The 13,575-nt window shown below is 49.1% G+C and overlaps 1 protein-coding gene across 5 annotated transcripts in view; it reads left to right on the forward strand.

Moving 5' to 3' along the window:
* CHTF18 (chromosome transmission fidelity factor 18) overlaps positions 1-13,575 on the forward strand; it is a 50,176-nt gene that overhangs the window by 11,217 nt on the left and 25,384 nt on the right. For 4 of the 5 annotated variants that reach the window (XM_048866263.2, XM_048866260.2, XM_048866261.2 and 1 more), the window contains 7 exons: positions 470-563; positions 650-748; positions 1,164-1,294; positions 1,715-1,883; positions 3,739-3,963; positions 4,193-4,342; positions 11,169-11,299. In XM_048866263.2, coding sequence (XP_048722220.2) covers positions 470-563; positions 650-748; positions 1,164-1,294; positions 1,715-1,883; positions 3,739-3,963; positions 4,193-4,342; positions 11,169-11,299 — 999 coding nt within the window. Of the gene's footprint in view, positions 1-469; positions 564-649; positions 749-1,163; positions 1,295-1,714; positions 1,884-3,738; positions 3,964-4,192; positions 4,343-10,262; positions 10,403-11,168; positions 11,300-13,575 lie in introns of those variants that run through there. The other variant, XM_048866264.2, reaches the window with a different exon arrangement.

Consider the following 13,575-nt stretch of genomic DNA (forward strand, 5'->3'; position numbering starts at 1 on the left):
CAATTCCCCCCCCCCTTCTTTCTCTCTCTAATCATTCAACTGTTTCTTTCTCCTCCAGCTAAATTACAACTGTAGCCCTGTTCGGGAAAGAGGCTGGCACATTTCTGGTCCCAGCACGCCCTTGTGAGCAGCATCTGCCCACCATAGCATTCCCAAGCCAACTTAGTGACTTGTTATCAAACCTCCCCAGAGAAGGCACCTTTTAAAACTCATTCTTACTAGCCTTTCTTAAATCACAAAGTCATCTGTTCGTGTGCGTTACAAACCCTCAGCTACCCAGGACCCTTTTAACCCAGTATGTGTAAATGTACGCTAGGGCCTACAATAGAGCGGCCTGAGCCCCTTATGGACCGAACTTCCACTGAAGAGAGGAGTTAGGCCTGGGCGGTAGCTAGAGGCCCATTATTTTGCTTGGTTTTCCTCCTCCCTAAGGGTTATCCTTAAAGGCCTCTGTGTTTCCCTTTGGCAGGTATGTCCCCTCTCTGAGGCAGCTGAGACAGCAAGCTTTCCTCTTAAATTTTCCTCAGACTGCACCCTCCCGGCTGGTGCAGAGACTATACGAGGTCAGTGTACACCCGAAGCGCCTTTCTTCCCGGGATTATTTCTCTGTGTCATACAGGAGCTAATGCACTAACTCCCTTTTCTGTAGATTGCCGTCAAGCAGGGCATGAAGGCGGATACAGGGGCGCTCACCGTGCTGTGTGAGAAGACCGAGAATGACATCCGCTCATGTATAAACACCTTGCAGGTACAGCAGAGCTGTCACTTCCCACAGGCCTCTGGGTGGTCTTGACTCTGTGGCTCTTGACACGGGGCTGGATTCCAGCTGGCAGTTTAGAGGAAAAGCTCTGTATCCCATCACTGGGCCCTTGAAATGTCCATGCAGTCTGCTCTACTTAATTTCTTTCAGCTCTCCTGTTAAGCAGATCTCCCCCTTTTCTGGGATCACAACTTAGCATCACCCTATCGACAGAGTATGTAAAGTCAGATTCGGGTGCCATTAACTCCCATTTTTATCAGCACAAGCGTGGAAGGATGAATGGTCAAATGCCACTGAAAGCCTCTTTCTGCCTTCCCCCTAATTTCCTTCCTCTTCAGCAGCAACCCTCCCTCACATTCTTCATCGCATTGGCTATAATCAGATTTCTTGGTTGTTTCTCCAGTTCCTTCATGGCCGAGGCAAGAAAGAGCTCAGCATGAGGATGGTGCAGACGATGAAGATTGGCTTGAAGGACCAGAACAAGGGGCTCTTCTCCATCTGGCAGGAGATCTTCCAGCTTCCAAAGGTTCAGAGGTAAAGAGTGCTGGTTATGTCTCCACCATGGAGAGAGCAGGGTAGCGTAGGAAACGGACTCTCATTTGTTCAGTATGGCGGAGGAGGGGGATTCAGGTACCACGATGGCTACAGAAACGAGTAGCTATGTGCATTTGCTTGCAATGGAGAAATCTGAAATCTCCATTACAGTGCATAGGCCATAATTCATATCCTGCAGCATGGAGGGCTTCATTTGAGCAGCTCTTGGGTACCCTGTATTCTTGCGTTCTCTTGTCCCATCTCCAGTGTTGGTTGTAACTTGGATGGATGGCAATGCTAAAGCCATTCTGAACAGCCTGAGTGTACTCTGCTAATCTCTGTCTTTGGACCACACCACCCTTTCTTCAGGGGAGATGGGGTTTATTATTCACCCATGCTCCCTCCTTTCTCTCTCCCCAGACAGAGGATTGGAATGGACCCTTCCTTGCCAAATCAGATCTTCCTGGGAGCTGATGCTGACCTGTTAAACATGTCGGGGGGAAGAGCTGGTCTTAATGCATCCACCCAAAGGTTCCATCACATCCTGCATCTCGCCACCTCTTCTGGGGAGCAAGAGAAGCTCACTCAGGTACAGCAGTTTCAGCAGGAAAGCCAGGTGCTGTTGCCTCCAACCCCCCCCAGGTGTTTTCCACCCAGGTTATGAGGCAGAGATCTGGCTAACACAAGCTATAGCTGGCATCACACCAGGCAGGTCTCTCCGTTTTAGTCTATAGGACCACATCTGTTGCCAGCTGACCGTTCGAAAATAAGGCCAAGCCAGAGGCTGTGGAATGGAATGAAGGGAAAAACCATGTTTCACTATGGTACGGTGGTGACTGAAAATTACTTCCAGGTTCCCTTATGACAGGGATTCTCAACCTTTTCCTTTCCGAGAGCCCCCTTCTTCCTCCCCATGCTATAAAAACTCCACGGCCCACCTGTGCCACACCAACTGGTTTTCTGCATATAAAAGCCAGGTCCGGCGTTAGGGGGTAGCAAGCAGGGCAATTGCGTGGGGAAACTACGTTGCTCAGGCTTCGTCTTCAGACCTGTGCAGAGGGCCTTTGGCTTTCTGCCCTGGGCCCCAGGGAGCCTAACCTTGGCCCTCCTTGGCAGGCCCCCTGAAACCTTCTTGTGGCCCCCCCCCAGGGGGCCCCCGACTCCTGATTGAGAGCCACTGCCTTATGATACCTCGGTAGATGAGAGAATCATGGCGCCTTATGCTTCGTTAATCTTGGCCATGGAGGGTAAATAACCATCGGACACCACCACAGTGGCAATGTGATATCGCCAGGCATCTTGGAAGCGGTGGACGCAGCGCTCCCGTGTGGAGTTACAATGCAATGTGTCGTGACGGAACTCAACGGTGTGGGGTGGGGTGGCGCAGTATCTGATCCTGGTGGACAGAAGGAAGGAAAAATGTCGCTATTCTACACAGAAAAAGGGAGATGAATTTTGTGAACCAGACTCTGAGGTGGAAGTCGGTATAGTTCCGTTGGCTTCTCCGTGATGTTCTGCTTACTCTGTGCAATGTGCCCTTTGTGAACTGAAAAGTTTTCTTGGCAGAGACGCTACTTGATTCATAGCAGCATGAGCGAGAGTTTCAGTTAATCCCAGGAATGTTACTGATTGAACTCAGTGGCTGTCTGGAGACTTCCAAGGCAGGCGTTCTGATTGTGAAATTAAATCATGTTTTTGTGTGAGGGCATTTGTGTGGAAGTTTAGCCAGGGAATGGATTTCTTCTTCAGTTAACTATCACAAATTATAAATGTTTACAGTTCCCTTTGATGGGTGGCAGGGGGTACCAAAGTTTAAAAACCCCAAAGGCACCCGTTAAACTCTCTGTGGAGGTATAACAAATACTTGCTGATGGAAACACTGATAACTCCATACTGTTCTAATTGGCTAAAGATCTATAGGCCTTTATTTTTGTAACTGTGTACCTGCACAAATCTGCAATCATTTAGATGCTAATTTTGCAAACACTGTTGCTGAAAACCACACACTTTCATGGGCAAATACCATGCTTGTACCTGCAATTGTGACTCAGGAATGGTAATTGTACACCTAACCTGCACACACAGAAATGCACAGTTATGAAAACACGGCCTTTAGCCTTCAGAGGGTGAGAAATAAGAAGCATGATAAATTCCGGTCATTGTGATACACCAATTGTGATAAAACTTGGGATTGGACAAGAGCAGCTGATCTGATCGTTGGTTGTCACAAATCAATAAAACCTGGTCAGTTGCCTGTGTGCATCTAACACGCAGCTGCCACAAGGATTGATTTGCTGTTACTTCTGGATAGTGCAGCAGGTGGATACGCAGCAATTTAACTACATACTAGTGGGATGCTTGAAACCCTGACTCCCAGCTATGAAGGTGACAGGCTGTCTAGTCAGGATCAATATGTAATCGTCGCTCTGCTCTGTTCCTTCCAGGGCCTGTACGACAACTTCCTGAACATGAAGTTAAAGGATTCCAGTTTCAGCGCGGTGTGTCTGGCTCTGGAGTGGCTAGGCTTCTGCGACATAGTCAGCAGCACCGTGATGCACGGCCAGAACTTCCAGTTGATGAGATACCTGCCCTTCCTCCCTGTTGCTTTTCATCTGCTCTTTGCTGCTTCGAGCATCCCCAGACTAGCCTATCCCAACAGCCAGTACGAGGCAAGTACCGAGGACTGATGGGCCCGGGCCAGTGGTTTGGGGCCTACGAGGGAGGGTTATTGGCTTCCTTTCTATAGGTGCGATGCTTATAGCTGTGTTGTGGGAAGGAAGCAGCCGTTGGAGCAGGGGACCTTGACTCGGACTCCTGGGTTCCTAGGTGATTTGCCTTTGGATATAAGTGCGTTTGCAACACAGTGGCTCACAGGTTTCCTGCTCTGTCTTAAACCAGGCTCTGACCAAACTGAACCAGATGCAGAATCTCGTGGCATCCATGATATCGGGGATCGCACCTAACTCTCGGAGCCACGCGAGGCCTCAGTCTCTCATCCTGGAGGCACTCTGTCTGCTCTTAGACATCATCTCCCCAAAGCTCAGGCCGGTGAGTGACCCCCTGGAAGGGCGGTGTCTGCGAATGTCTCCACATGGGTGGCAAGTGCCCTGTGCTTGTCCATGGGGCACGAGAACCCGTCCCTTTGGAAAGTGTCCGTAGTGCAAACTGGGTCCCAGAATGCACTGAGTAATTCCGAGCAGCAGACAGGGATGGGGTATGAATTGCAGAGAACAGAAATGGACTGAGCCCGCCAACCCAGAGTGTAGTGCTCCAAACTTTGGGCTAGCTTTAAAGTGGGGCTGCTGTGATAGGACATCCCAGTCCCGATGCTGGACTGTTGGGGTCTGTGGGGTAGTGCTGAGTGCCTACAGCTGAAGGCAGGAGGAGCTGCAAGCACTTGGCACCTCTGGTAATCAGCCTCTTGGGGAGAGGGGCACATGTCTGTTCTTATGCACTTGAGTGTCAGTTTGCACTTCCATAGGTGAGACATAAACAGTCCTGGTAAGTCCCCGGTGCCTAAAGAATTAGGGTGTCTATGGAGGTCAAATCAAAGGAGTGAGGCCAGCAGCGCTGGGAAGGGAGCAGAGAAGTACAGGCAGCCGTCCAGTGAGGGGGAGAGACCGGTAGCTAGACCTGAAGAGAAAGCTTTTGTACCAGCAGCGTGCACAGAGAAGGCCGGGAGCAGAAGCGGGGTATAGAGCAAGATTTGGTCTGTGAGTGCAACCGGAGGAGAACACGCTGCTGTATTAGGACGGGATCAAAGTACACCCAGTGGATGCTGGGACACTAGTGCTTTCCTCTCTGATCCCTCTTACAGGCCCTGGCAGCTGCGGAGGCTGGGTCTGACTTGGGTCAGCAAATGCTGCTCTTTTGCTTTGGCACCGGAGAGCGATGGGCTCTGTCCCTACCAGCCTGGGGGAGAGTGACGCAACCCTATTTGGCGTGTCTCACTATTTTAATCCTCCTGGGTATTAACTGTCCTCCTTGTATCAGGGAAAGAAATCTACTTCATGTTGTTTTTGTGTTTAAAGGTTTTACGGATTCATTGTGCTCGTCCCTCAGTTAATCTCACCTGTGTTCAAGGTGTGTCCTCCACGGTCAGGAAGCTAAGGCAGGGTGGTTTGGTGAAAGTCTCGTAACTGGCATTGCTAGGATGCCGTGCTCTTTGTGTGGTTGAAATACAAGCAGCGACAGAAGGCCCAGTCCTGCAAGGTGGAGGTTGTTCCTTTACGCTCTCCTGTTGAACAGATCTCCCCCTTTCTGGGAGGATCGTCACTCCCAGCTACAACAGATTAGGATCACCCTCTGGACAGAGCACCTGAAGGCAAGAGTTAAAGGCTCTCGGGGATGCTCTCTACTACCCAGAGTTAACACTAAGGCTGAGCCCCTGGGTCCCTGTAAAGTGCTGGCATGTTATGTCCTTTGCATGTCTGATGGCTGGTTCGACCATTCACCCAGAGGAAGAAGGAGGGGAGTGGTCTATGGATAGGGGGTTAGGTTGGGACACTGGAGAGCCAGGTTCAATTCCTGGCTCTGCCACAGGATGGCTTTGCCCTGTGTGTCCTTGGGCAAATCACTTAATCTCTCTGGGCCTCACTTCCCCATCTGTAAAATGGGGATCACAGCCCCGCCCTGCTCAAAAGAGAGGTGTGAGGCTTAATGCATTAAAGGTGCTGATGCCCCCAGTTACCATTAATGCCGGGTGGGGCACCGAAGTACCAAAGGGAGATAGATTGTCCCTTAGTGACTGCAAATGAGTCTGGGGAACAGCTTGCTAATCCTGCAATGGAAGGACCAAGTGTGGCTTCTAATCCTGGCTGGGAGGGATTTGCATGGGGTTTTCACTGGGTCAGAAGCAAGCAGGAGTTTGGTCTCTTCGTCAGAGTCCCCTATTTGCGTCACCAGACGGGCACAGAGCATGGCGCTTCTTGCTGCCCTGGCCAGCCTGTGCTTGGCAATCCCCAGGCATGGTGTGGCAGTCAGTGCTGCGGGTCTGGATTGAGGAGCAGCCATCAGGGAACAGGACAGGAAGGTTTATAGCTGAGAACACCCCTTTGAGCGCTGTGCTCAGTGGAATGGTGGGACCTGGATTGTGCTCCTGCATCAGAGCTGGGTTCAGGAGTACCAGTACCAAACTCTTTTGGCTTCAGAGAGTCCTTGGGAGTCTGCCTGTGTGGCCCAAGGCTCTGGTGAAATGATAGATGCCATCAAGGAGACAAGCTTTCCATGCTCCCAGCTGGGTGGGGGAGCACTGTTGTGACAGGAACAAGTGGTGGTTGGCATAATCCACAGCCCGCGAGAGCAATAGGGTGAGACCATATTGTCCAGCAGTTAGAGCCTGGGAGTGAGGAAAGCTGGTTTCTATCCCAGGCTCTGTCACTGACCCCCTGCATGACCTCAGGCAAGTCACGTAATATCTCTGCCTCCATTTCCCCATTTGCAGAATGGCATTGTCCACATTGTAAGCCTCAGAAGGTCAGCAGAGAGCAAGTGCAATGCATTGTTACTTCCTCGGGTCCCTGCTGGGGCTCTGCCATTAGACGTAGATCTTTTAAAAAACGCTGTCACGTCAGCTTTCTTTCTTGACATAGATTTCTGCTGTTACACACGAGGACTTTCATCTCCTTTATCTGTAACTTCCCTTTGTCATTTCTCTGTGACAACCCTTCCTCCCCTTCTTTAGGGGATGGGGCAGCCCTTTATCAGTTCACGTGTCACTTTCAGCATCGAATGCTACAGTAACATTCCTGATTTGTATTTGATTACACGCAAACGTACACACATACCGTTTGGGCTTTCAATTTTTTTTTTTTTTTTTTGCATGCAAACATCTCTGCTCACCCTCCTGTTTTGAACACAGCTGCTGCCTTGTCCGGCTTGGTTATATTCTGGTTATCAGATGTCAAGATGCAGTAAAAATGTGTTCTCATGCATCCTGAGTTTTCCTGTGAAATAAATGGGCAGGGAAAGGTACGTAGTTTATTGCCCACTGTATGCACAGCTCAGTCAGTGACGAAGGATTCTCGTGGGGATTTATCAGCATTAAAGCTGCTAGTAAAAATTGTTCCATTTTGCACTTCTTTATTGTCTTCCTTCAGCCATCTCAAAGGAATAAAACTTTAAGTAGCTCCCATTTTTCTGAGAGGTAAACTGTGATTTACCCAAGCTAACACAGCAAGCTGGTGACAGAACCCAGGAATCCTGACTCCCTGCAGCCCGTCTTCCTGTACTAGCTACTAGATCACTCTGTACAGAAAGGCCTTATGTTCTTGAGGGGAAGGTCTTTAACTGACATTGATACCATTAAAGGTAGTGATTCTAATAAAGCAAAGCTGCCTTCCCAGAGTCTTTGGTGCAATAGGCTGTTCCTTTCTGGAGGCTGCTGTGTTTTTAGAAAAGGCCTTGATCGGGAACATATGCAAATCCTAGGTGGTCACTGCGGTGTGTTTTCATACTGTAGTGTCTAATATGCACCTGCAGGGGAAGAAGAGCACGTTACCTGCACTCTAAGTATTGTCTCTGCAGCCCTTCACAAACGTGTTTAAAAATAGCCCAGAAAAGCAGCACAATGATGTGCGCTGGGTTTGTTTGCTCAGTTGGGAGTCGCTTGGCTCCTTGGAAACCAGCTGAAACCAACGTTGGGGGCCTAAGGATTTATTAGCTTAATTTTGTTTTTTCTTTCTGCCTTTTTATATATATATATACGGATTCTTGCAACATTCTATATAATAATGTTGCAAGAATCCATCCCTGATAAATTAAAAATCACAGCACAGCAGCAGCCATTGCTGCCTGACGCATAAGTGAGGGAAGAAAGAGAGGGCTGAAGGAAGCTGTTGAGTGGACGTCTCTGGGGAGTGGAGAAGTAGCCCAGATAGCAGCCACAAAAGCTTCTCTTTCACTGTCCCGTCAGCTCCGATTCATAAATTCCAAGTCCAGCAGGGACCATTGTGACCATCTAGTCTGATCTCCTGCATAATGCAGGCCAGAGACCTGCCCCCAAAATAATTCCTGGAGCAGATCTTCGAGAAAAACATCCAATCTTGGTTTAAAAATTGCCCCTGCTGGAGAATCCACTCTGATTCAAATTGTTCCCACGGTTAATTACTCTCTCTCTTACAAATTTACACCTCATTTCCAGTCTGAATTTGTCTAGCTTCCACTTCCAGCCATTGGATCGTGTTAGTCCTTTCTCTGTTCGATTGAAAAGCCCCTTATTAAATATTTGTTCCCCATGTAGATACGTATAGACTGTGATCAAGTCACCCCGCCCCCTAATGTGTTCTGGGGGACAGGAATGCAGCACTCTAACGGTGCCAATCGGGGAGTAAACTAGCTGGGGTGGTGGGTTTCACAGTGTAGGCTTGCAGCTGTTGGGAACGGATTGAGACCCGATGACACCAAGCAGCTATCTGAGGGGATAATCCTCTGGTCACTGCAGAGCCAGGCTAGCTTTGAGCTAATGGCCTAGTGGTGAAGGAGGTCGTAGGCGTGTGTGTGTGTGTTGTTTCGACAGGCACTCTTTCTTGTTGATTTTAGGATTCAGTCCTGCAGAGTGCTTAGTCCTCCACTTCCATCGGGCATCGCTGGGCGTTGAGGACCCTCAGCACTTGACAGGCCAAGACGCCTCAGCCTCTCCCTCCCCGCTCACTAAATTCATTTCGGCTCCTGCCGCACTAACTTCGTCGTGGGCAAACCAGAGCAAAACTCTGGAGAGGAATAACTGGCATGCAAGGAGAATCTGTTGCATAGACCAGACCTGGTCTAGGTCCTTTCTCGGATCATGGGGAAGAGTAAAGCACCTGGCCCCCTCTCGCTGGATGTCCAGAGGGAATGTGTGGATGGAGACGGCGGGATCTGCTCCCAGTGGGGGCAGAGAGAACTAGCTTGTGTCAGTTGGTGTAGATGGAATTTTCCCAATGTACATGGCATCTGACCTTGAAAGAGCTTCCACTGTGGCTTGAGTCCACTCCAGGTGCCGTGTATGTTTAGACCAGGGCGCTCCTTTCACTGATTCAATGGACAGGGCACAGAACTGGGAGCTAGGAGACCTGGGTTCTCTTCCCAATTCTGATCTTGGGCAAGTCCCTTCTTCTCTCTCTGCCTCTGGTTCCCCTTCCACCCTGGTGTGGCTAGGCTGTGATTTGGTAGGGGCAGGGACACTCTTGCTGTGTTGTGCGCACCCAGCTCAGCGGGGCCATGATCTTGATGGGGGTCCTGTAGGTGCTACTGTAGTGCAAATAAGGAAGAGCATGACCATTTATATACCAGTTCAAGCCAGGGCTCTGTCTGATTGCGAGTCCTCTGACTGATGGTAATCAGTACTATGCTCTGCAGAGAAAAAGGCAAGAATTCTGGTAATGGATAACTGTGGAACAATCTGCCAAAGGGGCAGCTTCTTCCGATCCCGTGATGGCTATCAGGACACAAGCCCTCACTCCGTGAGGGTCAGAACCCTTATAAAAGTTTGTCCTGATTCATGGAGCTGGATGTTCTGCTTCCTACTGCAGTGGCATCCAGCAGTTGTCCTGGGTTGCTGCTACAGGGTCGGTATGTGAGGGACAGCACACGATCGGTCCAAGCTTTACCTGAGGCAACCTTCCTGTATTTTCAGGCTAAAGGGGACAGTTATGTAAGGCAGCTAGACAAGGGTATATAATCAGGAGAGGACTTGAAACAAAAGCAATTGCTAACCAATGTCTTGGGGCTGCTTAAAATGTGACATTTATTTATTCAGAGCACTTTGATCTTGCATTCAGATGTCTTTCAAGATCTGGCATTTCTGCTGAAAAGTGTCACCTGTTTAATCGGTCAACCTGCAGTTACGTGTATTTGTTTGTCTTTCAGTGAAGTCTCAGAAACCAAGGCTAATGTGTAGTTTGTGTGAATAACGAGCCTGTTACTTTTGGTGCGAGCAAGGGGTTATTCTGAAGCCCTTGCGCTACCTTTTCCCTTCTTCACACTCCAGTTCTACCCACACCCTTGTACAGCACTCTGGCAGCAGGGCTTCCATTCATGGCGACAGGAGCCACATTCAGTCCTGGTGCAAGCCAGCGCACCTCTGCTGAACTGAGAGGAGCTGCAGCTGCTTACGGCTACTGGGCTCAGGTTAGCCTTCCTGTGTTTGCCTAGAGAAGAGTCCTCAGCCAGCAGGGGCAAGCTCCTTTAGGAACCTGGGGAAAAGGCAGGCTCTTTTGGCCAGATGGGATCAGTCAGGCTGGAAGGGGGAGAAGCAGGCTGCTGAAATGGAATCCCAGACCCAGCCGTGGGGCTGGCTTTCTCAAGCCCTCCCGTACAGCTGATCCCTTTGTGCCAGCCAGTGGGGGGGCTTCCATGGCAAACTCTGGCGTGTTCTGCGTTAGCGCTCTGGTGCCACTGGTTACCTGTACCTGCTCTTTGCTGAGTGAGCCCCCCCCCGCTGCTTCTGTCGTCCTGCTGAAATGCCCCCTGGCTGGGGGTCATGATGGAAGAGGAGGAGAGGGAGGGTCTTTCTTTAGCTTGTATAATCTTGCAAACTGCTGCCTAATTGAAGGCTGGATCACAAAGGGGTTTGACTGACCTGGGACCCTCTCTGTTGTCCCTCTGTGAAGCTGTGAGAGGTGTTTACATACAGAGCAGGCATAGTGAGACGGCAGTTGTGAGTGCAGGAGACCAGGGTCCCAGGGGCTGCTGTTTCAGACTTCCCGTGTGACCTTGGGTAAGTCACTTGGCCACCGCATGCCTCAGTTTCCCCATGTCTCTGGTGAGGATAATGCTGCTTCTGACGATTATAGGTGCTCAGATGCTTTGGTATTGGGTGCCAGATAGGTACCTTAGAGTGACAGCTAGCTAGCTCTTGTGTGAAGGGGTCTCAGTTTGGGTTATTTCTTTACAGGTGAACACGCAGCTGTACAGTCTCAAGGAGAAGCAGCAGTTGGCTGACCTGATCAGTACAATGCTGGCCTATAACCTCACCTACCACCAGCAGCGCACTCCCGAGGGGCAGTATGTCTATAAACTGGAGCCGTGAGTATGCGCTGAGCAATCGTGTGCTACAAAAGGCCTTTGTGACACAAACACTTGATTGCGATCGCCTGGGGTCAGAAGGTGAAATGGGAAGGCAGCAGATTCGAAGGGGATAAAAGGAAATAGTTCTTCTCTCATATGCAATTAGCCCATGGTATTCATTGCCACACGAGACTGGTGAAGCCAAAGATCTTGGCGGGATTCAGTGTGGTATTAGGCATTTCAAGGGCGAATAGAAATATCCAGAGTGAGAATAGCAACTGTTAAAAGTAAACAAGAATTTATTTTTCATGTTTCAGGGCATAAGGCAGCCCTCTGACTACTGGAGGTCAGGTTTTCCTGGGGGAAGCTTATGCCATAACTGTGAAAGAAACCTTCCTCAGAAGCAGCTTGTGCCGGTCCTGGGTGCAGACAAAATACTGACTGGATTCTCTGAGCCAATCTGGCAATTCATTTTTAATAACCTTTCAGTTGAATGTGTCACCCTCAGAGTTGGTCCAAAAGATTTCCCTGTTTTAGAGCGGAAGCTGCATCCAAAAGTTTAAAAGCCTACCCAGAAAAATGCTGAACTAAGAATACTCAAGAGCCTTCAATATTTACAGCCTTGGACATGTCTGCAATCAGTGAGCCCTTGGATTATTTCTTTGCTGCATTCCCGCTCTCTGCATACAATACAAAAAGTTTCCAGCTTTATAAAATGCTCAGCAATGTCCCCTCAAGATTCAGAAGAAAAATTGCAAGAATCAAAATAGTGACAGAGGGCATCACAGATCTGCTCGGTTATGTAATCTGCTCAAGGACTGGGCTAAGCTTTCGCTCCTGGCTGCAGTCTTTGGGAAAAGCAGGTATTTCAGAAGTTAGGAGCAGATGGCAAACTGGCTAAAATATCACATTTATTTCTCTGCCTATTGACTTTAAACACACCCCTCCCCGCACAATACCCATGCTCTTCTACCCCCTCACTTCCCTCACACTTGCTAATCAGACTTTGTTTTATCCTTTTTAACTTTCACCAATTTGTCTTCTCTCGCTTTTTTTTTTTTTTTTTTCATTTCTGTAGAAGGTTTTCATGGGTATTTCGGGGTCATGCCCTCTCTCTGCTTTACAGCAGGTTTCTAAATCTAGCGGCTGATACTTTGCAGTTAACTATTTAATAGGCGGGTGGGTCTGAACAGCTGCTTGTATCTAATCTCTGTAAACAGAAACCCTGCTTTCAATAGCAGATGGTTAATGAGTGTCATCTCGCTGTCCAGAGTGTATATTCCATTCTAGTTGTCCTTTGTTAGACTTCATTGTTTTTTAACCCCAATAAGAAGGAATTGCTTGCATTATGATGGACAAATTAGAGTTGATATAAGCCCCATGCGAAGAATATGGTCACTGGGAAAGGTGTGGATCTGAAAACTTTTAATTCCTTTATCGAGCTGTACAAAAAACCCCATGCGTAGGCTGGAAAGGATTTGATGGAAACAGTTAGTCGTTGGTAAATGTCGATTTCACCTGACACACACACATCAATGGGAAAAAAAATAACTATTGATAATAGTCTGTGAGGGCAGCCTCCCCTGCACCTAGCACCTGCAAGGTCCGGTACCCTGGCCCTTGGCCATGCAGGGAGCCCCTTGCAAACCCACCCACTCACTTCCCGGCCAGGAGTTCAGAGCTGTCTGGCAGCAGAGTGGTCTCTCCCACGGCCAGGGGCTCATTCTTCTTGTTGTGGTCCTAGGCCTGTCTGGGGGAGCTCTGCTCTGCTGGGCCAGGACCTTAGCCTTCTCCACACCTTGTGCCAAGTGTCTCAGGCCCCTTGGCCATGCAGGGAGCGCCCCTGCAGTCCCGCTGTCAACATTTGCTGTCTTTAAATAATTGTCTGATTTCCATCATCCGCCTTAATGTCCCACAACAGTGAATATTCAAAATTGATAAAACCCAAAATTTCACATAACTGAGAAAATGATAAAACTGATAAAAATAAAAAACATGCTTAAAAATACAACCCGACGATATCTATCAGAATTACAGCCAAATCAAAATCTGATTCTGCCACCCTTACCCATAAGGCAGTCGTCATCTTAGTATATGTGCAACGTGCCTCAGATGGCACGTGACCAGGATTCATCACCGAATTTGGTCTGCTAGTTGGATCACTGGCTTTGGGCCGGGTACTGATGGGGAGTGCGACCAGTGGTGGTGAGTTAAGTCAACAGCCACGAGGAAGAAAGCATGGAAATAGGGATAGCTTGCCTTTATCATCTTCCCAAAACAGTGATGCTTACTAG

Source organism: Caretta caretta, chromosome 10, assembly GCF_965140235.1.
Source record: "Caretta caretta isolate rCarCar2 chromosome 10, rCarCar1.hap1, whole genome shotgun sequence".
NCBI classification, from domain to species: Eukaryota; Metazoa; Chordata; order Testudines; family Cheloniidae; genus Caretta; species Caretta caretta.